This window comes from Lytechinus pictus, unplaced genomic scaffold (assembly GCF_037042905.1).
Source record: "Lytechinus pictus isolate F3 Inbred unplaced genomic scaffold, Lp3.0 scaffold_20, whole genome shotgun sequence".
Lineage (NCBI taxonomy): Eukaryota > Metazoa > Echinodermata > Echinoidea > Temnopleuroida > Toxopneustidae > Lytechinus > Lytechinus pictus.
Genome location: NW_026974141.1, coordinates 16,540,384 through 16,567,655, shown reverse-complemented (window position 1 = coordinate 16,567,655; position 27,272 = coordinate 16,540,384). Strand labels below are relative to the sequence as shown.

General features: G+C 35.5%; 1 protein-coding gene across 1 annotated transcript; it reads right to left on the bottom strand.

The window, feature by feature from the left end:
- Window positions 1-2,064: 2,064 nt before the first annotated feature.
- On the bottom strand, window positions 2,065-27,050 carry LOC129282984 (serine/threonine-protein kinase 33-like). The gene is made up of 8 exons (XM_064114766.1): window positions 26,809-27,050; window positions 25,694-25,798; window positions 20,302-20,440; window positions 14,086-14,168; window positions 13,401-13,482; window positions 8,349-8,424; window positions 4,787-4,899; window positions 2,065-2,372 (listed from the first exon to the last, which is right to left on the bottom strand). The coding sequence occupies exons 1-8, from the start codon at window positions 27,010-27,012 to the stop codon at window positions 2,065-2,067; spliced, it is 1,110 nt and encodes a 369-aa protein (XP_063970836.1). The 5' UTR covers window positions 27,013-27,050.
- Window positions 27,051-27,272: the final 222 nt, after the last annotated feature.

Sequence of the window (27,272 nt, the reverse complement as noted above, 5' to 3'; positions counted from 1 at the left end):
GCAATTGTCATGGAACCGCGGAGGGGACCCCCATTTTTACACTCAAATTTCCGTTCCAAGGCATGGCATTTTTGTCTTATTGAGAAAAAGAACAAAGAAAGCAGCTCAAAAGCATAGCATTTTCTTCTTATCGAGAAGAAAGAAATCCGCTCCAAAGCTTCGCATATTTATCGTTACGCCGTTCCGGTCGCATTGATCTGCTACAATGAGCTGCAGTTTTGGTGAAAAGCGGCTGCAGAGCGCTGTCCGACCATCACCTCTGCGCGAGCGCACCCGGTGGAGGCCGCTCTAGCTGCATCACGCACGCATGCCCGTTCCATAGGGATGCATACGCACTCACACGATCCATTCCAAGGACCCCCGTTTTCACAAACATTTGTAGTTCCGAAGCCCGTTTCGAGGACCCTCCTTTTTACAATAAGCCCGCTCCAAGGCCCCCGTTTTTTGTCTCGCCCGGGCACACCCCTACCACTTTTTTGGTCGAGTGCCCCCCCCCCCCCCCGGGGTGCAAGTCTATATCTTGGCACTGGACCCACTGAGTCAGCTGAGCTGAGCTCAGTTTGCTTATTATATGTGATTACAGCCAAACCTAATAATCATTCCAAAAGTGCTGACAAATAAGCCCATTTTATCATAGTACATGTAGCTTACTTGTACAAGATTCCTCCAAATCATTCCTCAGAAAAGTCACACCTCAGTATCGATCATTCCGTATACCCACCAACTCAGACCAGTGAATTACAATGTGCATGCAAGCATTTACACAATACAAGATAGTTTTGAGGCAGAGCCTAGTCAAGCTGGAACCCCCAAGGCATGTAACGGGCCAGCGCAAAATTCTTTTCACTACTTTTTGTTATGTGCACGTGGTGGGTTTGATTGACACTGCTATTCATTCTTTGAGTGGGCTCATGGGCGGGATTTATGACAATATCAGCGCAAGTACTTGCATACGTAAAACATAACACACATCCATGCACCCCTGTGGTCACACACAGCTCTCGATCTCCCTTCCTATTCCTGCACTCATGGGCAGGATTTACAACAATATCAGCGCAACCACTAGCATACGTAATACATACAACACATCCCTACACCCAATGCGGTCACACACAGCTCTCTTTGTGCATTTATGATCAACAATTTGTATGGCATCGCCTTGAAAATCCCCTCATAATTTAGGAACTAAAATAAATTGCTGGTGAGAAATCTAATTATGGATAGAATAGGACTTGTACTTTCATTTTCTGCAAAAATCTCGAATCAATTTTATTTTTACCAAAGAGATTGATACGACCGTTCGGATGAACGCCGAAAATAAATAAAGGGTACTTATACTTTGAAATAGAGAGAAGAACAGAACGCATTGTGCAGAAAATATTCTTTTTGTTTGATTGTTTCTCACCCTTCACTTCTCCCTGTATTGACTGGTTTTTAATATTTCAACCTGTTTAAGAGAATCTGCCAATGTTCCATGTTTGTAGGCATATTACCTAGTGCTTAAGGTCATCATCAGTCATAAACAGGATTATCTGCACTCTCTCTCTCTATAGGTGGTTTCAGACCGCCTCGAAGTTCGCCAGTTCCAGGTATTCTCTGATCGGGAAATTTACCCCGATCAGAAAATACCAGGTATTTTGGCGGTCTGAAAGCAAACTACGCGTAATATCCCCGAAAGAAAATACCCGATAAATAGTAGGTACTTGGCGAAATTACGAGAACTTTCGCGGGGATTTTTCCAAGGTCGTGGGTATTTTGGCGGTCTGAAAGCAAATTACGGGAACTTTTAGCCCAGCGTGTCGTTGGGTGCGGCGCCGTGGGTGGCTGCTGGGCTAGTTATTTTAAATCTCGCGCCTTGCTTGCTTATCAGACCATACTGCGCATGCTCGTAACTTCAGGAACTACTTCAGGAACTTATCCCGAAGGGTATGTTTCAGGGCGGTGTGAATGCAGGAATAATTAATGGGTATTTTTCAGCCTAAAAAAGTTCTTGTAATTTAACGGGGATTCTAGTGATCGAGGCGGTTTGAAACCACCTTATATATTTTTCACTATCTCTACTTGTCAACTTACCCTTGATCCTGTTGATGACCCTGACTGCTGATTCATCTTTCCTTTCTCTTTATTCTTTTCTTTGACATTGTTATTCATTGAATCATCATTCCCTCCATCAGCACTATCTGCTGCCTCTTCTTCTTTATCCTCCAGTAAGAGGTCATTCTTCCATTGTTTCATCATCTCTAGTACATTAGTAGGGCCATTGTTCATTGGTCGTGATCGGTCACCCGTGATCCAGGGATGGTCTAAGAGTTCACTCGCTGTAAGACGATGAGCAGGGTCAACCTTCAGAAGCCCTTGAATTGCATTTTTGGCTGGAGATAGAAAGGTAATAATCATGAAAACACATGACCTACTAACCTACTACTGCCGTACTATGCCCATTAAATGTTCAAGAAATATTCTTTTTCAACTAACTAAACTCCAAACCATATAAAGAGCTCAAGATCTCATTCTAAGTGACATTATCTGTCAATCAGAGCTAGTATCAACCACACAATAGATCATGGTAATACATCCCACAGCTCAACACATGCTCATAATAATGTAATTACTTCTTTACATAATAATGTAATTCCTTGTTTACATTCATTCAATTCCATTCAATTCAATTCAATTCTGGTTTTATTGCGAGAAATGGATACATGACAAATGTCCAAAGACTTAAATTATTATATTCATGAAGTAAAAAAATGTGCATGTACATGATTTTGATCAAAATCGGTTTAAACCCGTCAATGGGTTATGAAATATAAAAAATTACACTACCAAGACTGATGTTCACTTCTGGCAAAGGGTTAGGGTTAGTTCCTTTGTTAGCTCACTAATAATTTAAAAATCTACAAAACATGTGACCAGGTACCACAAACCCACAAAAAGACGCCAGAAATGAGATTACCACAAACCCACAAAAAGTCGCCAGAAAATAGATTTTAGTTAAATAACCCTTCTGAAAGAGGAGATTCTAAGCTTTATAATGATATATAACTCATGCACAATGATTTATCCTCACCCACACAAGAGGAGAATGTTCCCTCCCATGGAACATTCCTTTTGAGAAAAGAATTACCAGTCTACTGAAGAGCACTTACTCTTCCACTATTGTGTATCGTAGACAAAAGGAAGATTAACTAGTGCATCAATGATGTGGAGCTCATCAGGCATCTTGCAACAAAATTTAACACAATTTTTAATTTCAGTCCAGTTGACACTGTAGTGAATTATATTGCTGACATAAATTGAGGAAACAGAATTGAAATTAATGAAGAAATGAAAGAGAAGCATTTTTGTGATATATGAATAAAATTTTGTATAAATTAGCAATTTAGCTTAAATAATTTTCTAGTAAAAATTTCTGAATTACGTGTAGAACCTTGGTAAACCTCATGTAGCTCTCAGATGGAATAAAAAAAATCAGTCAACGAATAAATAAGAAGCGGTTTTTTGTGAGTGTTGAAAAATATGCATAAGTTGGCATATTTAATGAATTTCAAAATTCTGTGTAGAAATTTTGTATCCCCACCTAGCGCAATCATATAAAGCAAACAGAATTGAAATTGATCAACAAATTAGAATTTTATAATGTGGTTTATGAATAAATTTTGAACAAGAACAAAACACTTTCAGAGTTATGATGGTAATTCAAAAAAATACCCCCAACATGGTCAAAGTTCATTGACCATAAATGACCTTTGACCTTTGTCATGTGACCTAAATCTCGCACAGGATGTTCAGTGATACTTAATTACTCTTATGTCCAAGTCTTATGAATCAGATCCATAAACTTTTGAAGTTATGATGGTAATTCAACTAATACCCCAACTTGGTCAAAGTTCATTGACCCTAAAAAATGACCTTTGACCTTGGTCATGAGACTTGAAACTCAGGCAGGATGTTCAGTAATACTTGATTACTCTTATGACCAAGTTTCATGAACTAGTTCCATTTACTTTCAAAGTTATGAAAAAAAATCAATAACTTTACCTTCGGTTACGATTTGACCAATAGTTGCCAATAGTCTCACTCTGCTTTGCAGGTGAGACAAAAATTACACTTTACATTATAGATTTGATTGGTACATTCAAATTTTAACAGTAAATAGGGAAGATTATGCTCTTTCAGAAAACTCCAAAATCTAAAATTTTTAACATTCTATCCAAAATACTCTTAATTGGCTCCAATTGAAGATCACTCAGTGCGGCTTTTTGTGGGGTTTGTGGTGCTGGGTCACATAATAGGCATTTATATAGCACCATCTATCTAGAAATAATCTATTCCGAGGCGCATTGTTTATTATCATTATTACCCTAGCTTTAGCTCGAGCTGCCTTTCAGCGCTGAGTGCATTCAAGGAATTAATCCTGCCTGGTATTTCACCTCACCTGGGTTGAGTGCAGCACAATGTGGATAAATTTCTTGCAGAAAGAAATTATGCCACGGCTGGGATTTGGACCCACGACCCTCTGTTTCAAAGTCAGAAGACTAATCCACTGGGCCACAATGCTCCATAATATACGTATATAACAGTGACAACATTTTAATTGTATTCAGTATATAGCGACCATGCAATAAATCAGCAAAACATGTGAATATTACATTCTTTTCATTACTTGTAGTTGAGCCATGAAAGATGCAACTCAAGGTATAAAGCAATCCAAACTACGCCCATCCCTTTTCCTATAAATTTTAAATACACTGGGATAAATTCAAGGTAAAAAAAATGTGATTACCTTCATCACTAATCCTCTTCCATGCATTAGTAGAGAAATCTAGATCTCCTTTCCTGATAGAATCATAGAGACTTTCCTCATCTTGACCAGTGAATGGAGGCTCACCACACATCCTTCAAAACAATAAACACTTCATTCATTAGAATGACTATTAAAGGCATACATGTAAGTTAACGTTATAGACATGTAATTAAAAAAAACAAAAACAAAGGAGAGATGAAATATGAACATGGATGCCTTTCTATCAACCTAAAAACTCTGAAACCAACAAAAAAATCTAAAGAAATGCTTTTGATCCATTATAATCAAAGATTTTGGGTAATTTATATCGAGCTGATAATAATAGAACACATATCAAAGTGTAAGTGATGAAATCAAAATGGTGTTTCTGGTCACTTTATATTTCCATTTTTTCTAAGCACTAGATACTGATTTTCATTTTTCTAACATATCACAAACACAGGAGACAAGTGGGACCTCAAAGCTCAGATTTTTTAAAAAGTCAATTCAATGTTAGCCAATAAGTACTATACCAGCCATCAGCACACACTGTACTAAAAAAATTGACTCAATTTTTCAATGTCTTTTATCAGCCATTCTCATCCACAAGAATTCTCAAATATTTCTGCTCTACAAGATACAGTGCATTTACTAATCTATGACTACTAGATTCTAACCTAAGATTTAGAAATTATAATTCAAATCACTTAAATACAATATCATATGTACATGTACCCCCCCCCCCTCTTTCTTTACAGCCCTGATATTATTCTTTTTAGATGCTATTTTGTACTGTTGTAATGTCATTACATTCATTTCATAACAATTAATGATTGTGTTCATATTGGTTGGCTCTTCTGAGTGAATTTCATTCCTACCACTACAAGGCATTTATAGCGATGTTGTGTCTTGCCCACACAATATGAAAGTAACCAGAAATATTGTGACTTGCGAGGGCACGCAACAGATTTGCATCAAAAGTTTTTTGTGAAATGACTGGGATGGAATAACATTGATTTGTCATAAGAGTCTTGCGCATAAGCTTTAACATTGACCTCAAAATGACCTTTGACCTAACCATGTGACCTGCGACTGCACCATAACATGCAGGTCTCGTACATGTTAGTACCTTTACAACCAAAGTTTGGGTGAAAAGTGACCTATTGTTGCAAAGTTATGTGTCATAATGTTTGTGACGGACGGAAAACGGATGGATGGAATTTTGATCCCTTAGTCTCGCCTTCACCTCTGGTGGGCGATACAAAAATGAAAACAAGATACATGTACAGACAAGAAGCCCTAAACCCAAATATCACACCTGGTGGACACAAGTAGCACAGAGTAGTTACAATTTTTTTTTTTTCTTTCAGTAATGACTATTGAGGTATTTTAATAGCTTGCTGACTTTTCTCGTAAATGTGCATATCACACCAAATTTTGGTCAACCTAATTGCCACAATTTGACTTTTAGGATATATATTAGTACTTGGAAACCATGTCCATGTAAGAGTATTATACAGTGCGTCCCACAAAAAACGAAACAGAGATTTATCGATGATTTATCATAACTTAATCACAAATACAATAGACAAATGACCTACCATTGTAAAGCTTAGAATCTCCTCTTTCATCTGAAATTACTTAGATTATTTCTCATTCACGCATGAGTGAGCAAAAACAATTTGAAGAGGGGATACCAAAAAGTCATTTGGCGGGCTGTGTCTGGGTTTCAAAAAGAAAACCACATTTCTAAAAAGTTCAATATCTGCTCTTTAATTTTAAACCTCAATTACAGAAAATGGTCAAGAAATAAGAAAGTTCTGGTTATTTGAAATAAGGCTTGAATTTCAATAGTTTCATAAAATGAAGAGGTTTTACAGGCTAGCGTTCAATCAGTCATGCATGAAGTCTTTTGTTAACCATGCGATAGCTTCTGTGGGAAACCGGTGAAAACACGTTTATTTAATGAAATTATGGAAATACAAGCATTGTTTCGAGGGAACATAACTTTTGTACTTCTTGACCATTTTTTGTGATTAAGGTATCAAATTAAAGAGCAGATATTGAACTTTTTAGGCATGTGATTTTCTTTTTAAAATTCAGATACCCCCGCCAAATGACTTTTTGGTATCCTTTCTTCAAATTGTTTTTGCTCACTCATGCGTGAATGAGGAATAATCTAAGTAATATCAGATGAAAGAGGAGATTCTAAGCTTTACATTGGTAGGTCATTTGTCTATTGTATTTGTGATTAAGTTATGATAAATCATCGCTAAATCTCGGTTTTGTTTTTTCTGGGACGCACTGTATACTGTTTTGCTCAATAACTTTATAAAGATTGAGATTAAATGGTAAAATGTATGGTCTCAAGTCAAGACTATAAACAAGAAATGTTTAGTATATCTAGTATTGATTAAAGTTAAAATGTCACAATTTGGGCCTAGGCTTTGTAGAGAGGCCTAAATACATATATTAGGTACTTACAATAGGAAATGAATGACACCGATACTACATGTACAATAATAATAATAATTATAATAATATTAATTACAATAATAATAATAATGATAATAATAGTCAGTTCTTGTATAGCGTATAACACATTATTTATAACGTCTCGATGCGCTGCCAAAGGACTTGGATATTGTTACCCCGGCTGTAGCTCAAGCAGCCTTCCCAGCGCTCGCCATTTTCAAGGAATAGATTCCTGCCAGGTACCCTTTTACCTCACCTGGGTTGAGTGTAGCACAATGTGGATAAATTTCTTGCTGAAGGAAACTACGCCGTGGCTGGGATTTGAACCCACGACCCTCTGTTTCAAAGTCCTGAGACTAATCCACTAAGCTAAAACGCCCCACTCCAATAGTAAAGCAATGACACCTATACTCCATATATAAGGTACTTACAATAGTAAAGCAATGACACCTATACTCCACATATAAGGTACTTACAATAGTAAAGCAATGATACATATACTCCATATACAAGGTACTTACAATAGTAAAGCAATGATACATATACTCCATATATTTAGGTACATGTAATAGGAAAGCAATGACACCTATACTCCATATAAGGTACTTACAATAGGAAAGCAATAACACCTATACTCCATATAAGGTACTTACAATAGGAAAGCAATGACACCTATACTCCATATATAAGGTACTTACAATAGGAAAGCAATGACACCTATACTCCACATATAAGGTACTTACAATAGTAAGCAATGACACCTATACTCCACATATAAGGTACTTACAATAGTAAGCAATGACACCTATACTCCACATATAAGGTACTTACAATAGTAAGCAATGACACCTATACTCCACATATAAGGTACTTACAATAGTAAGCAATGACACCTATACTCCATATATAAGGTACTTACAATAGTAAAGCAATGAGACATATACTCCACATATAAGGTAATAGGAAAGCAATGACACCAATACTCCATATATAAGGTACTTACAATAGTAAAGCAATGAGACATATACTCCATATATAAGGTAATAGGAAAGCAATTACACCTATACTCCATATATAAGGTACTTACAATAGGAAAGCAATGACACCTATACTCCATATATCACACTGTTGACTATAACCTTGGTTGTCTATTACTTCAGGTGCTAAACCAATGAGAGGAAAAAGACATAAGTCAATTGTTATTATTCAGCTAAAAATTCATTACACATAACACCATTTTAATCTGGATCAACATGAAACCTAGATTCTCCAGTTAGTATCCCGCAATTAGTAACCATCTGGAATAAAATTATTGGAAATGGTTTTTGACTGATTTGAGTAGGTATGGGTGTCAACATTTACCAAAAAAAAGTTAGGAGGAATACGGGTTGGGGAAAGTGGGGTTTTTTCAAGGTCAAAGGTCAATGACCTTTTTAAATATACTGTATAATGGTATCTCTGAGATAAATAATACAGGTTGGTGATCATGGTGTCAAAATGCACAGATTCTTACAAGAAGATCAAATGAAATCAAATTAAGTACCTAAAATACTCATTCACCCATAAAATTCAAGGTCAAAGCCTTTCAAAGGTCAATGACCCCTTTTTTACATTATATACCATACGGTATAATGCTATCTCTGAGATGAAAAGGCGCAGGTTGGTGATCTTGATGTCAAAATGCAGAGGTTCTTACAGGAAGATCAAATGAAATAAAATCAAGTACCTAGAATGCACGTTAAACAATAACATTCAAGGTCAAAGCCTTTCAAAGGTCAATGACCTTTTTTTTACTTTATGTATCATACTGCATAATAGTATCTCTGAGAGATGAAACGGCACAGGTTGGTGATCGTCGTGTCAAAATGCACATATTCTTAAAGGATGCTCAAATAAGATGAAATTAATCACCTACCTGTAGAATGCATAATAATCCATAAAGCTCAAGGTCAAAGGTCAATGACCTTTTTACATAGGCTATATATTATAATGGTATCTCTGAGATAAAACGCTGCATGTTGGTGATGTTGGTGTAAAAAAGCAATTTAGCAAAAAGATAAAAAGGCACAAAATAATCACAAAGAATAATTATTCACATTTGATATCCAACATCAAAGGTCAAAAGTTAATCAATATCTATACATCCATCTATATGATTCCCCCCCCCAAAAAAAATAATAATAATAATCCATTAAATTCACATTTTATTTGTGAATAATAGAAAGAAAGATGGCTATTTGTAATGACAACCATGATGTTCGATAATCTTACTCTGAATTAAGGATAAATAGTGACCATGAAAAATATATTTAGGGGTTAGAGGTCAATCAATTATTTCAACGTCAGGCAATTTAGATAATTAGGTCGATAACTTGATTGTGGCATGTAGGTATAGAGATTCGGATTGGAAAAAGATTGGCCTGCGTGGAAAATAAACACAACATTAATAGTTAAATCCTTGATCACTGATGATGTCAAAATACAAGTTCGAGGTGAAATTGAGATCAAATGACACTAAATATATATTGTAATGCATAGCTAAAAGTGTTTAAAAAATCATATCATTTGATAATGATATAATTTGAAATGGTGAAGTTGTCTAAAGTAGTAGCATTTAGATATGCATTTATTAATCTATATTCAAGGTACTAATTTCTCTGTAGCAATAGGTCAGTAAACTTGAATGCTACAATCAATACTATAAACTACAACTTAATCTGTAAATAGATAGGATAGGCCTAACTCTCATGTCAAGCATCATCCAAGAACATTTTCAAAAAGCCAGGGACAATGATGAAGAGATAAATTAGGCAATCATTAGAGCTGCAGCTTCTGTCTTATTGAATGAAGTTAAGTGTCTCAACTTCAGCAAAGAGTAATTTAACTCTTGAAAAACTTCTGACATTTTCAGGACTTTGATGTGGCCTATTCCATGAAACCTAACGTTCTATCAAGCTTGATTCTCAATAACTGGGAGTGGTGCTGTAGGAGTTTTGTTAGTTAGGTCGATGTATGTGATTTTTTTTTTAATTCAGATACCCCCCGCCAAATGAGTTTTTGGTATCCTTTCTTCAAATTGTTTTTGCTCACTCATGCATGAATGAGGAATAATCTAAGTATTGTCAGATGAAAGAGGAGATTCTAAGCATTACATTGGTAGGTCATTTGTCTATTGTATTTGTGATTAAGTTATGATAAATCATCGCTTAATCTCGGTTTTGTTTTTTTCTGGGCCACACTGTATAATATGGTATATAATAGGCCTGGGATGAATACCCTTTTGCCATTCGATTGTTCGCCAGAGTAAACAATCGATTAGTTCGATTAATCGAGATTCCTGGAATATCAGAAATCACACACACAAAAGTTGACCTACTTCCATGACCTACCTGTAGCTGCGCTAACTGGTATGATGGGAGTGGAACTTGGAATAAATGCATTGTATGTACATACAAGGAACATGTACTTGCTTTGTTTTGTCATTTATCCCGCCCTCACTGCACACAATGAACGAATAGCAAAGGAGATTGAGAACTGTGCGTGACCGCTATATGGTGCATGGATGTGTTGTTAGTATTAGCTATGCTTGCACTTGCTCTGGTATGTCATAAATCCCGCCCATGAGTGCACACAATGGACGAATAACAAGGAGTTTGAGAACTATGTGCGTGACCTCTAGAATGCATGGATGTGTTGTATGTATGTATTGCGTATGTTAGTACTTGCGCTGATATGAACATACATGTAGGTGACTGGGAATGGATGTGATGCATGTATTACGTATGTTAGTACTTGCGCTGGTGCGAACGTAGATCCCGCCCACGGTCCCACTCAAAGAACGAATAGCAAAGGATATTGAGAACTGCGCGTGACTGATTAATGGATGTGTTGTATGTATACTATTACGTATGTTAGACTTGCGCTGATACGAACTTAGATCCCGCCCACAAGCCCACTCAAAGGACGAATAGCAAAGGAGATTGAGAACTGCACGTGTCTGGGAATGGATGTCCTGTGCATGTACATGTATCGTATTGCGTACGTAATCTACATAATAATTATGTTCATGATTGCGCTGACTTTTATCATAAATCCCACCCATAAGCCCAATCAAAGAACCAATAGGAAAGGAAAATGAGAAATATGCCCGTGCCTGGAAATGGATGTGCTGTGTATTGCATTTCGTACTTGTGCTGACATCCCGCCCATAGGGTGGGAATTAGTGGGAATGGATGTGCAGTATTTGTAGTGCTTTTGCACCGAATTTGTCATTGGGAAACCCCCTCACTAGGCCCTACCCATCATAATATAGCAAGTTCGATACTGAGGTGTGGCTTCTCAGGACTGATTCAGAGGATTCGCGTACAAGTTAACTATTATGACAATATGGGCGTATTTGTTAGCGCTTTTGGAATGATTATTGGGCGTGGCTGTAATCACATACAATGTATAATGAGCAAACTGAGCTCACCCGACTCAGTGTGTCCAGCACAGCGCCTATAGAGACGTACGTGCACATCAGCCCAACACATCTGAATTGTGCGCGGTCGCCGCGGCTTAGTCGTCATTGTGTGTCATGAAAGAGATGCGTTAATTTTAGCATAATTTTCATTTGATATCTTGCACTTTGTTTTCAAAAATCTAAGTTTACAGTCATGTACTTTTGATAATCGAATGTTTCAAATCAGTAATCATCATCTGGCGAACATTCGATTAGTGTAAAAAGTAACATTCGAGTGCCGATTGTTGGCAAACTGATCGAATGCTTCGATGGATCGAATTTTACTCCCAGGCCTAATGTATAAAAGGTCATTGACCTTTGACCTTCAATTTTGTGGGTGAATGTGCATTCTAGGTATTTAATTTTATTTTGTTTGATCTTCTGGTAGGTATCTGTGCATTTCGACACCATGATCACCAACTTGCGCCTTTCCATCTCAGAGATACCATTATACAGTATATATGAAAAGGTCATTGGCCTTTGACCTTGAAAAAAAACACTTTCCCCAACCCATATTCCTCGTAATCTTTTTTTTGTAAATGTTGACACCCATTCCTACTAAAATGCGTTGAAAAACCATTTCCAATAATTTTATTCCAGATTGGATATTTTGGGGTCTAATTTAGGGATACTAAGTAGTCTGTGATAAGGAAAATTCAGGAAGAACACAGAATTTCACAGCCAACATGTCAGTTTTCAGGTCAGAATTGTAATTACACAAAATACATGTACATTAAGAAATCAGTTTTTAAAATGTAAAGTCTGATAAAAGATATCTGATAGCATGCGTTTACCAAGCTTTATCTGCATGGAAACTTGCATTTTTTCTAAGATTTGTCATTGTTAAACTTGTTTACATATGTTTTGTAAATGTCCCCAAAGAATACTGAATGTGACATTGAAAACACACAGCCTATTTGATCTCATACCTACATAGTACTTGTTCTCATTGCAAGCAGTATCTTTTGAAACTAATAAAATGATCAACATTTTTGTATATCTAACCCCCAATCCATTAACACTTCACATCATGCGCTTCTAAAAACAAACATAAATTGAATACCATAACTCTATGAGACCATTTTAAAGAGCTTTCCATATGAACTAGAAAACATGCACAATCAATTCAGAAAAGTATTAAAATAAGCTCTACATGTACAATCAATCCCTATAAAGCCTTCTGCTACAGACACCTTATACTTTTACTAATTCATTAGAATAAGGGTAGAAAAAGTATTTCAGATCAATGCAATAGATCATACCTCTTTGTTAATTTTCTTTCTCTGTTAGGTTGTCACTAACATGTGACTCATAATGATTCATTTTATCTCTCTTTGTTAATACTTGGATTGCCATACTCTTTTCATACCGGTAATGATTATTGTATCTCTACTGTTAATTGCCGTAGATATGCATTATGATTTCATAATGATTCGAAGATTGATTGTATCTCAATTGTTAATACTTAGATTGCCATAAACATATATTTCATAATGATTCGAAGATTGATTGTATCTCAATTGTTAATACTTAGATTGCCATAAACATATATTTCATAATGATTCTATGTATCTCTCTTTGTTAATACTTGGAATGCCACAGACATACAGATTGATAAGATTGATCTCTGTTACTTACCCATATACATTGGAGTTCCACACATATTCTGGATATCACTACCAACCCCGCCTTTCACTACAGATAATCCAAAATCTGTCAACTGAGCAAGAAAAAAGAAAACATACTATTATATTGAATTACAGCTTTTACTCTTTACAATGTATGAATAGTAAACCTAAAACATCCATTCCTCCAACATACAGAAAATGAAAGATGAAAATAACGAGAATGGTAGGTTTACACAGAATATTGATAATCATAACTTGAAATAAACATACAAATTGGTAATACATGTACACCAAGAATGGTTAAAAATATAGAATAAAAAGAATAGATGGATTTTCATCTGCCCACAGTTAAGATTTACATCTCCACTATTGCTAGATATACACAATCAACTTCTAAAATATGGCAATATACATGTACATGTATCATCCTAATGTGAATAATCATCAAACAATGTTCACAAACTTTACTGCTTTTAGTCAGAAAAGACTAACATATGTGGAAAGAGAGGAATATAATATTGGTTAAAGGTGACAATATGATGACATTTGCCTGGAAAACTGACAATTTGGATTTGGGTAACGGGGATTTCTCGCCAGATGTATATCAAAATTTATAAGTTTATATTATCATCTATTCATTAGAGTTTGATATGATAGGTTCATCTAATAAAGCAGGCTTGGTCTAGTTTTCTTACCTTAATATTCAATCTATCTGTTTGTTCTTCAGGGTTCTTACTAAGAAGTATGTTCTCAAGCTTTATATCTCTATGCACAATATCTGTGGAGGAAAATAGAATTTTTTTATTCAAACAGAAGCTGCAATTCAGTCTCATATTCAAAATGCTATCATCTAGTTTTTCAACAAAGATATGACTCGAGGGTCAAAGTGTACTTCACTGCCGGGTTTTATCCGTGGTCTTCCCGCCGAAATGACGTAATATATGACGTCACTACAAAATGGCCCCATTTCACAATTTTTTAGACATTCTACACATAGCATGAAGTCAAGGGAGAATATCTCGGCCAAACCATGGTTGTTTTGTATGAAACTTTAAAAAAATATTGTTCAAAGAAGTGAAAAAAGAGACATGCAAGATTTCACGAACATAAATTATTGTTTACATATGCAAATTACGTCATGAAATTTGTATATCATTAGTTTGGGAGATTTCTTGCTTCAAAAATTGTCGAAAATCGATTCAGAAATTCAGTTCCTTTTTTAGTGTACTTTCTTTGATATATTTCCTGTCAAGCATAATATCGTTCTCTTCATCTATATCTCTACTTTTAGAAAATATATGTCAGTACTTGGAAATGACATTAGAAAAATGACATAGAAATCGTGCGTTTTTTTGCCAATTTTCACCATATAGCTGAGGTGCGAACGATATGCCTACTTAATTGATGTTTCCTGCATTTTGCATGATATTAAATCTTCCAAACAGCATATTTTCATCTTCATTATGTCTCTGCTGATAAATAAATGATTTCAGCAAAGATTGATTGCCCACTGGGTAGTCTATAGGCTACGTTTTCAGCCTAGTTTTCAACAATGAACCTATACCATGTATGACTGCATTATTGTAGTCGAGTCAGAAATGGGGGTTCCTGTGCACCATCAAAATATATTTTTAATCAACATTTTTGTATTGCCTAAAGTGTCTAGTTAATGAATCTTGATCGCACACTCGACTTTTGCTCTACCCATAGAAGTATACATGTATGTATTGCTACACACAACTGTTATATCACACGTGTCTATAGGGGAAATCTTGATTCAGATCGAAATCAACTCTTCAAAATACTGATGCAAAAATACCATTTTACTCAAAAAATGTCTATGTAAACCCCTATTTTTTATATGATAAAATCAACTGTGGATTCCTTGCCAGTAAAACAACATGAAAAACACGAATATGGTGTTGATTTTCTGGCTGTAAAATTGGTTAAACAAAAACAAGTTATTTGGGAAACTATACAGTGCGTATCAAAAAAAAGTTTACACTTTGAAAAAGCCCTGGGAATTAAAAATATACAACATGTGGGTAATTTTTTCACAAATAATCTTGGGTTTGGGTCTCATCTATCCAATGAAAGTAAAAGTTTTGACAGAATGTTATACTTGAGTGAGCACTGTCCATTTTTGTAAAGCTCGCAGAAATCTGTTTGCGCAGAAATGCTCGTTTGTACTGTGTCAAGGGAAAAGGGCGAAATCAAACTTACCCTGCGAAACATTTCTCATACATTTCCCTTGCACTTTTTAGTCAATTGAAATGAAACGGATACATTCAAGCATTTTCTAACAATTTTGCCACCCAAATCGAAATTTCAACACTTAGTAAACACAAACTTTACCCTTTTTGTGCCAGCTGGATCTGAGGACATAACTGAATCTTTTTGAAAGTTTTTGTCATTTAAAGTGGGTTAACATTTTATTTTTCATTTAATACTTGTTTCTCCACACTTTTCCCAAGCTTGAAAATGATTAACAAAATGAAAATCAAGCCTAAGCCATTTTATGTAAATCACAGCTCAGTGTAAAGCAAATATCGTCACGATGGCCTCAGTGTGTGGGGGAGTGGGGTGGGGCGCAATGCACTTCTCGAAGTGGTTTGGGCAAGGAAACAAGTAAAAATAAAGGGTAAAAGATATATTGAAATCAATTTTACTAGCTAAATTCCATGTGTTGTTCATGATTAAGGTCTACTTTTATTCGCATAACTATTTCAAAGTTCTGCGCAAATCATTTTTCACTAACTTTTCAAAAGTAAGTGGTGCTCACTCAAGTGGAAATATTTTTCGACAGTTATATCGCCATTTGCTTGAATGGATCTGTACCAGTGTTAAAATGTGGAAAAATCTTCAGGATATTACAAATGTATAATTTTACAGGATTTTTCCTAAGTGTAAATTTTTTTTTGATACGCACTGTATATAGCTGCCAATGGCACGACACGGTTATGGGCAACAGCTGCCAAGGGCTCTGAAAGAGTAAATACGAGTTTTCCTGTCTCCTTTATTCTCCAGCATTTCTTACCCTGTTCTTCCATTTAATCATTTTCCCACTCAAGTTCTTTTGCACCACCTTTCAAATCTTTTGCCTCTCCTTTTCCCACTTCATGTTATCTGTCTCCCGCTTTCCATAAATCTTGTCCTATCTCTCTTCCAACCCTCTGTTCCTACTTCCCACCATTCTAGCTCTCTCCTCCCCCCCTCGATCTCTAAATTATCTCATCATATTTGCCCCCCCCCCATTTCTTTCTCATTTCTTTTCAATCCCCTTCACACTCTTTTTTTTTTCTCTCTTAATCTCATTTTGAATTTTGCTAATGGCGAGGGGGGGGGGATCCATCCACAGCCAATCAATACTCTTTCCAAATCCCTTCCATTGTTGCACTTTACAATACATGAACTATTCCAATACAAATAAAATTGAGACATGAATGCATTCTCTGGTTAGTGGTGAATTTTATTGATTAGCAAGGAAAAATATCACAATATCAGAGAATTTTGCTTTACTTTCTTTCTTAAGTGTATGTTAATACTTTAAACCGGACATAAATAATTTTTGTATGCAGGGACGCGATCAGGGGGGGGGGGGGAGGGGGTACATTACCCCCTACTTTGTGAAGCACTGAAAAAGAGCCATTTTATGCAAGAAAAATGCCCTCACAAACATGTACTGTATCCCTTTCATCTGAGGAGGACCTGTTTTAGGTGTTACCAACTGCTCTTTCTCATATAAGTGCCATTTTTTAATGCCCCCCCCCCTTGAACGTGTAACGTGTTCTGTGCCACCTTCATCTGAGGACCCGTTTAATGTGTTAGCAAGTGCCCCCATTGCCTTCTTGAAAGTGTCCTTTCTCGAGTCAGTGCCCCTTTTTACCCATAAAAAGTACTCCTCACAAACATGTTCTGTGCCCCTTTCACCCGAGGATGCATTTTATGGTAACCAGTGCCCCTTTGAAACAAGAAAACAATATTCTCATTTTTGTTATGTTACTACTTATGAAGGAAAAAATGTTGAAAGGAAATCCTTTGTGCCTTTAATTTCACGAGTCATGTGAGTGGGTTAGATAAGCAGTTTCGTACAGAGTGGGGGGGCTTGAGCGGCCCTTCGAGCCCCCTCCTCCGAAAAAAAAATCATGACCAAGAAAAAACAGAGAAAAGGAAAGAAAAGAAAAGGGTGAAATAAATCATTTTCTTGATTTTTTTGTCAAAATCTATCACAAATTTGATTTTCTTTTTAAAAATGTCAAATTTTTACTTGCTCGCAAGTTCTTATAAATTTCATGTGATACATTATCTAGCCCCTTAAAATTTTTGGCTCATTGAGCCACATGTAAGGCTTTTTTTTCTTTTTCTTAATATAGTGCCCTTTTTGAAAGAAAAGGTGCCCTTTTTTCAGCCCCCCCTGTCAACTTCACTCCACGGCCCCTGTTTGTATGTTTATAGCTTCTCCTTTTAAGACCATTTTTTAATGAAAATTAGTTTAAGAAATTTCCTCGGACACTTGTATTAAGCAGTCCTTCACGTTTATAATCTTGTGGAGCTCAATAAATTGCTCTCCTTATTTTTTGAGGAGCTCAATCAAGCTCCTCAGAATCGCTCTCCTTGAGGAACTCAAATCAATCTAGTATATTACATGTATGCTTAATTGTAAATTTTCTTAAAATTGTAAATTATGCAATAGGTGTGTACATGTAGCTACTAATTAATCTGTGGTGAAACTAGGCCTGGGTCTTTACGTTCACAAAATATCGCACTTGCTTAAAAAAAAAAAATCTACAAAAAATTGCTAAAATTTCACATTTTACATCTTTGAATCCAGGAAATGGCCATCTATTTTCCATAATTCCTTGAAATCATTTTGATTTAGTTGAAAACTATCAGGAAAATGAAGAATATTCAGCTCTTTCTTGACTGATTGATGATGTTACAATCGGTAAATATTGTAGTCCCACATGTAGACTTCCATGTTGTTGCAACATTAACTGAAAACAATCATTGATCGTTTGATCGTTTTGATCGTTATGATAGTTATTGATTATTTTACACTTGGTGCCGTAGCCAAGTGGTCTAAGGTGCCTGGCTATACATGGAAAGTCCGGGTTCAGTCCCTGGCCACGGCACCTACACCCGTGAGCAAGGCATTTAATCTACAATGCTGTTTTATGCTGCTTTCAAATAAATGGAAATGCTAGATGCATTATTGGTAATTAGGTGTGCACTTAAAAAAAAAAAAGTCAACACCATGAAAATCTACATGGGACTACAATATTTACCGAGGTTAATATCATAAATCAGAGTCAGGAAAGAGGTGAATATTCTTCAGTTTTTCGGTAGTTTCCTACTAAATCAAAATAATTTTAAGGAATTATGGAAAATAGATGCCTATTTCATGTATATAAACTATATAAAATATGAATTTTCAGCAACTTTTGGTGAAAGGTTTTTTTTTAAGGAGTGCGATATTTTGTTCTCCTTATTTTTGTTTACGAGCGCGGTAGGAGCACTGGTGCGATCACGCTCCTCAAAAATGAAGGTCTGATTTAGAGTTTAATCGACAAGAAATTTCATACATCAGGAATTTGGGGGTTGTGACAATTATTTTGCTTTAAAGGAAATGGACTTTAAAAAAGAGACCGTTTTCCATCTTCGTCACTTAACATAAGGGGCAGCTGATTGTATATAACGTCACAAATCAATAACTTAAAATTCTAATTAATTTCTTCATCATTGATGGATTTTCCTCAAAACTTAATTTTTTTTTTGTATTTTTACTTGTCTGGGTGAATTCCCCTTTAAATATTTGATTTTACAAGAAAGTGTAAAAAAAGATTTTAAAATTTAGTTCTTAGTTATTTGATTTTCATAATCTCCAGTCACACTGCATTTTTATTTCGATCTTTTGCCAGAAAATCAATGGCTGACATCAGAATAAAAATAAGTCTCACCTGCATTACGCAATTCAATATAGCAGCAGTGCTGACTTTGAAAACAACTGTAGAATAATTGTTCTAAAAAAAGCACAATTCATATGATATTCAAATACTATGTTTATTGACCCTAAATGACATTGACCTTGATCATGTGACCTAAGATTTGTGCAAGATGATTAGTGATAATTATATCCTGAACTATCCATAAACTTTCAAAGTTATGATGGCAATTCAACAAATTCCCCAACACAGCAGATGACCTTTGACTCATGTTCAGTGATTAACCTTGGTTAAGATTTCATATTGATTCCCCCAACATAATAAGTTAATTGACTCTACGACCATTGACCTGGGTCATGTGACCTGAAATTTGCAGAGATGTTCAGTGATACTTGATTACTTTAATGTCCAAGTTTCATGATCTAGACCAATAAACATTCAAAGTTATGATGACAATTCAACAAATACCCCCAACATGGCCAAAGTTCATTGACCCTAAATGACCTTTGACCTTGGACATGTGACTTGAAACTCAGGCAGGAAGTTTAATTATACTTGATTACCCTTATGTCCAAGTTTCATGAACTAGGTCTATACACTTAACTTTATGATCACATTTCAAAAACTTAACCTTAGATTAAGATTTTGATGTTGATTTCCCCAACATGGTATAAGTTCATTGACCCTAATAACCTTTGACCTTGGTCATGTGACCTGAAACTCAGGCATGATGGCCAAGTTTCATGAACTAGTTCCATATACTTTCTAAGCTATGATGACTTCAAAAACTAAACCTTTGGTTAAGATTTCAATGTTGATGACACTGCCGCTGCCGTCAGAAAAGCGGCGCCTATAGCCTCGTTCTGCAATGCAGGCAAGACAAGAAACTTTTGACTCTGCCCTAGTTTTGATTAAAATCATTTTGTAAGGAGTGTTTGCAAATACAAAGACAGAATGAAATATGCTTACCATTTTTGTGTAAGTAGGCTACAGCACTTGTCAATCTCTGTATAATTGTTCTTGTGTGTGCCTCAGAAAAGACGCCCTCATGGGTAAAAAGCTTGTTCAATTCTCCTTTGTCACATATCTCCATCACTAAGTACATTCGCTGTTGAGATACAAATGAAAAATATTCTTCAAGTAAATACAGGGGGTAGCTGATTAAAGCTGTTAAGACAGGACAACAATGGTCACTTGTTGTTGTGAGATGAGGATTTCAAGTTCAACCAATTTTTAGACCACGCTGCTGTGCAAAATTAAGCACTACATGTATGTCACTTCCAGTCTTTTTTTTTTCAAGTCTTGTGCATCTAATACAATGCCCAAAATTTGCTGCCTTATTGAAGTAAAATTTTGCTTTACATACCATAGTTTCTGCTTTTTAAATCTTACCATTTTGAAATTTACAGAATATTGAATTTACTGCATGTATTTTGTTCTGTTTGCACGTTTAGTTACTCCACTGCAGAATTAATACAATATTGATCAATCAACTAGAAATTGTGATCACAAACAGAACACAAGGAAAATAACCAGAAGTATCATGATTTGCAAGGGCACGCAACAGAATTGTATCAAAACTTCATTGTGAAATGACTCCCCAAGTTCATCTACCATCCAAGTTTGGTTGAAAAGTGACTTGCGGTTGCAGAGTTATGTGTCATAAGAGAGTCTTGCATGTAAACTTTAAAGTTGACCTGAAAATGACCTTTGACCTTACCATGTGACCTCTGTAGGCAGCATAACATGCAGGTCCCCCAAGTCCATCTTCCATCCAAGTTTGGTTGAAAAGTGACTTACAGTTGCGGAGTTAGGCGTCATAAGAGTCTTGCATGTAAATTTTAACGTTGACCTGAAAATGTCCTTTGACCTTACCATGTGACCTCCGACTGCAGCATAAAATGCAGGTCCCCCAAGTCCATCTACCGTCCAAGTTTGGTTGAAAAGTGACTTACGGTTGCGGAGTTAGGTGTCATAAGAGAGTCTTGCATGTAAACTTTAAAGTTGACCTGAAAATGACCTTTGACCTTACCATGTGACCTCCGACAGCAGCATAACATGCAGGTCCCCCAAGTCCATCTTCCATCCAAGTTTGGTTGAAAAGTGACTTACGGTTGCGGAGTTAGGTGTCATAAGAGTCTTGCATGTAAACTTTAACGTTGACCTGAAAATGACCTTTGACCTTATCATGTGACATCCAACTGCAGCCTAACATGCAGGTCCCCAAGTCCATCTACCGTCCAAGTTTGGTTGAAAAGTGACTTACGGTTGTGGAGTTAGGTGTCATAAGAGAATCTTGCATGTACACTTTAATGTTGACCTGAAAATGACCTTTGACCTTTCATGTGACATCCAACTGCAGCATAACATGCAGGTCCCCCAAGTCCATCTACCATCCTAGTTTGGTTGAAAACTGACTTAGGGTTGCGGAGTTAGGTGTCATTAGAGAGTCTTGCATGTAAACATTAACGTTGACCTGAAAATGACCTTTGAGCTTACCATGTGACCACCGACTGCAGCATAACATGCAGGTCTCCCAAGTCCATTTACCATCTAAGTTTGGTTGAAAAGTGACCTACGGTTGTGGAGTTATGTGTTATAAGGTTTGTGACGGACGGACGACTGACAACATTTGGATCCCTAAGTCTCGCCTTCACCTCTGGTGGGCGAGACAAAAATTACCTTGGCCATCTGGCACACTGTCTCTTCCAAGCCTAACATCATTAAAACCTGTTTTCTTCCTTTCCATCACAACATATCACTCTCACCATTGCTCTCTCAGTCCTTCTAAAAATCCCTATCTCATTTTCACTCAAACACTAAGAATCGCTCCTATAGCATATCGATGCTCCTACGATTTAATCCAAATCAACAATTTCCTAAATTAATGCTATCAGGGTAGTTGCATTGCAGTCAATTAAAAGTAGAATGCCTAGCTGACATTATGTGATTCAATATAGCAACAGTGCTGACTTTGATAAATGATATGAATAAATTATTCACAAAAAAACACCTTTCATATGATGATAAAATATTAATTTAATTGACCCAAAATGACCTCTGATCTTGATCATGTGATCTGAAACTAGTGCAAAATGATCAGTGATACTTGATTACCCTTTATATGTCCTAGTTTCATGAACTATTCAGTCCATATACTTTATAAGTTATGATGACATTTCAAAAACTTAACCTTGGTTAAGATTTCAATGTCGATAATGCTGCCGCTGCCGCTGGAAACGCGGTGTCAATAGTCTCGCTACTACATGTATATCAAGATTTTAAAAAATAAAATATTTTTGTTCTGTAGAATTCTATTACGACCCTCATTCTTTCATATTTTTTTTTTAACAATTAGTATGGGTGTTCCAGTAGGTGAAAATATATTTTACCATTACTTTGTCAGTTATGACGAAGGCTTTTTATTTCTCGTCTATTTTCTTTTATTTCACGATTTTGACCAATTAAAATTACAATCCATTACAGTTTTATATTCAAATATTTCAAATTTCCTCCCATTTTATGAGGAAAAAAATAAATTTGTTGATATAAATAGGCCTGATATTTCTTTTGTGGGGGACTGATTACCATCCGTGATTTTTCGGGAGACAGGTGAACTGCCAAAATAAAAAAAATACATAAGAAAGACTGAATATCAGGACTGAATTCAGGACTAGACTACCTATCTATGTACATGTAGGGCTACATTTTTATACTGAAACTTTCACATGATACTGTATTTCCAAACCTGAACCCTAAAAGGCCCGGGGAGGGGGGGCAGAATCTGCCCCCCCCCCCCTACATTTTTCACGATATATCAGCTGCATGATTTTTCAACCGGATTGTATTACCCGGGAGTCCCAGGTATAATCAAACACTTTACCGTACATTAATTCAATATCAAACAAAATATTCTCATAAAAATCATCAAACTTTCACCATAAATACCTATTGAAATATAAATATGTAAAAAAAATTTTGTCTGTCTTTTTTACGATATCAACTTCCAATCGCAACCCTCTTCACATGTGAAATATTTTGGCGACTTGAAAATGGTATTGTTATTACCAAAGGCATGTTTTCTGTAGGAAAAGTTGAGAAAACAACAAAATCACTGATTCGGTCTATCAGTAGATCTACCATGGTATAGATCTAGATCTAACAGTAAAATTATAGCTAAGTTGGATTGCTATCATGTCATTAATCAGTCAGACATAGTCTTGACGCGAACTAATTTTTAGTAAAAGTTTCCCTTTGGAAGATATGGCACAATGGTCGCTATTTCTGCTTAGATCTAGAGTCTAGATTTATTTCAAAGTTAGATCAAAATTTATGCACAGATCTATAAAATTAAAGTTTATAAACCCTTACTTACTCTAGGCCTACCTTAAAAATTAGAGTTGATGATTGGTGTTAGACCTCTAACTTAAATCTAGTCTTTGATAAAATCTTATGTTTGTCAGGTGAACAAGACTCTAGCTACCTTGTTTCAGTTGGGAAACTTTGATTTTTTTCTAAAGCTAAATTCAAAATTGGTTTACCTCTACAGGCTCTGGAATTTGAAACCATGTCACCACAATGACTGTGAGAAGTCTAAATGGTGGCTACTTATTGCGCTATAACAGCATGCAGTTAAACTAGCTGCACATGATGCGGTTCTCCTAACCGCTACAATGCAGAAATGTTGGAGTAGTTTTGTAGTAGTAATTTTTAGTTTTGCCTGACTAATCAACGTCTACTTTTGAAGCTATTATTCTAATAAAACTACGTAAGTACGTATTGCCTTTTCATTATTGTCAAAAATTGAAAAAATACCTTTGTAAGTCGACTCAATTATAGTTCTGCCTTTTAGTTTTCTAACTTTTGAGAAAATTTTACAAAAACTGGTTTTCGAATCTCAAAAAAAAATGGTTAGAGTTAAAACTTAAAATTTTGCCAGATGAAAGAGCATACATTCAAAACTATAAGAAAATCTGAAAAACACCGTAAAATGACTTACAAGCTTTTTCCATATCACAGCCGATTTATAGTCTCACTCTGCTATGCTATTAGGCCTTTTAAAAAATTGCATGTTTATAGGTGAAGGTACAAATTGCAATGAGTACAGATCAGAAATTACGAGTGATGGAAGGTTCTGACCAGACCATTGTAATGACATCACTGATCATAAATGATACAAGTTATCCAAAAACCAACAATAGTTCACCAGAGAAGATTATATTTAAATAGCCAAATTGGTAATTTGGTCTTCACAAGTAAAAATAGAAAATTAACTAATCTAAAATAGTAATGCTTCTCCTTCATACTGTTAAAATTTGAAGATGTAAAGATGAATAAAGACAAGATAAAAGAGTTTTTGACACCAAATTTGGGGGACTGTTTCAAAGTTTCACTGAGATTTCACAATGTGCACATCTCAAGTTTGAGTGAATTCCGACCTTAAAACATTGTTTTCTTATTTTTTTAATTCTTATTTTTTTAGCTCTTGCTTTAATATAATTTGGTACTTGTGTGGGTAATTGATTTTTATTTATAATTCTAAAGATGTGCCTTTCAAGCTCAATAAAAGTCTAAAATTTTATTTTGGGTGACTTATTGTTTGTTTAAAGGAGAATGAAACCCTTGAAACCATCTGAATCCATATCAAAGAGAAAAATCAAAGAAACATATTGTTGAAAGTTTGAGGAAGATTGAATGAATAATAAGAAAGTTATGAGCATTTGAATATTGAGATCACTAGTGCCATGTAGATCCTCCCATCGGCAATGCGACCAAGATCTGTGATATCACACACGTACAACTCCCTCAATACTTTAGTACTTATTTCACTTATATTCTCACTTTTATAGAGTCTATCACAAGGTGAGGTGTTCTCTTTATGAGATGACAAGTACAGAGGTTTCACAACATTATATCATTGATGAATCGTTTTTCATATGATTAGAATGAGCAAAAAGAGATGTTTTGGGGTATATTTTCAGTGTCCAAATGGGAGAGTTGTACGTGTGTGACATCACAGATCTTGGTCGCATTGCCAATGAGAGGATCTCCATAGCATTAGTGATCTCGACATTCAAATGCTCATAACTCTTTTATTGCTAGTCCTATTTTACTCAAAGTTTTGTTGATCTTATTCTTTGATTTTTCTGCTTTCACAAAAGCTAACTTGCTCCAAGAGTTTCATTCTCCTTTAAGGATGGTTGGTCACAAATTGCTCTTGAGACAATTGCTCCTGCGTAATTTTTCTATTGAGGTTGAGAATCACGCGAGGATTTGGATCAAGGTTAAAGGTGAGAGTTTGGGCTTTAAGTTTGGCTTTGATGTGAAGCAATTGTCTCAGGAGCAAATATGATGGATTTACCTTGGGTGTTTCAAATACTTCTTTGAGATAAATAATATGTCTATGATTGACTTTCTTCAAGATGGCTACTTCTCTCTCTAGAAGCTTGACTGCAAGACTACCAGCCTGAAATAAACAAATAATACAGATTTAAATTAATTACATTGCTTATTGAAATCTGGGCCACTACATGCAGAAAACGATGAAGTATAAAGAATAAATAAAAAACAATAAAAATATCACCGAAAGTGATTAAAAACTCTTGTTGTTCATGTGAGCACCATGAAAATTAGCATAATACATGTAGTAGAGCAGTGATGTAATCTAAAAGTTGTTTGGTTAATAGGAAATGGTCATTATTTCAGGAAAAAAAAATTAATATGAACAAATCATGCTATCTTATGCATAAATCATACTTTTGCTCTAATTTGCTATTAAAGCATCTTGAATGCTAATTTTGGCACAAATATTCTATGTACATGTAGCATTCCTAACAATAGCGTTTGGGGGGAAATTGATTTTAAAATCATTTTTCTATCTTTTATTGTATTTTTCTATATTTTTGACCTTTTGAAATTCCATTTCTAATAGTCATTATTATTTTATTTGGCACTTTCAGTCAGATATAAAAAAAAAAAAACAGGACAGACAGTATGTACAATCGAAATTATACAAAAAACAATATATTTTTCAGACCCTTGCTAACCCAACCAGGTAGAGAATAGAATGGCCTAGGTATACAGTCATTCATTCCAATACCTAGTGGGTGAACTAAGGTCTTATTAATACAAAAGGGAATAATAGTAGGCATATAAACAGGTATGTAGATTACACAAAACTTGTTAATGTTTCAGATGACCATAGAAAATCAGGATGAGTAAAAAGTTAAAGGAAATGATTAAACTAAAAATATATACATGTAAGCACCAGTTGAAATCAATTATTTTATCAGGCATGAGATTTAACCCAAAGGAAACAAGATTAATAAGATGACATCTTGAAAGAAAAAATAACAATTTTATTGTGAAACTATAGGGTTGTTAGGGATCTATATTTTTTTTAGCTATTCACTGGTAAAATATTGAGAGCAAAGTGTGTGGCATGCATAACTTTACAAAGAGTAAACCAGCCCTGACCTTCTCCTTGTTGATAATCTTGATGGCCCATTTCTTCTTTGTCTTCAAACATGTTCCTTCATAGACGACACCAAAACTACCAGCACCTAACTTAACACCGCATTGGTAGTGTTTCTCTACCGCTGTATCATCTTCAAGACGGGTATGAGGTACAGAGCGTACTCTCTCTACCCCACCACCCAATGGAGGTACACGCATCGACATCAGGGATCCAACTATGCACGATCACAGCTTTGGTATCTGGAAATGATATTTACATACATGTACATGTCAATTTGTTTTAGAATAAAACCTCAATTACTTCTTCATATACATCATTACTTTAATATCTTGTAAAATACCCAGGAACACTGTACTTAGAAGAAAAAAGCTGTTTGTTTAGCTAAAATTGACAAACATCTAAAATGAAAAAAAAAAACTGAGAAAAACAACTTTCTGGAGAAATGTGATGTGCTTACAATTTG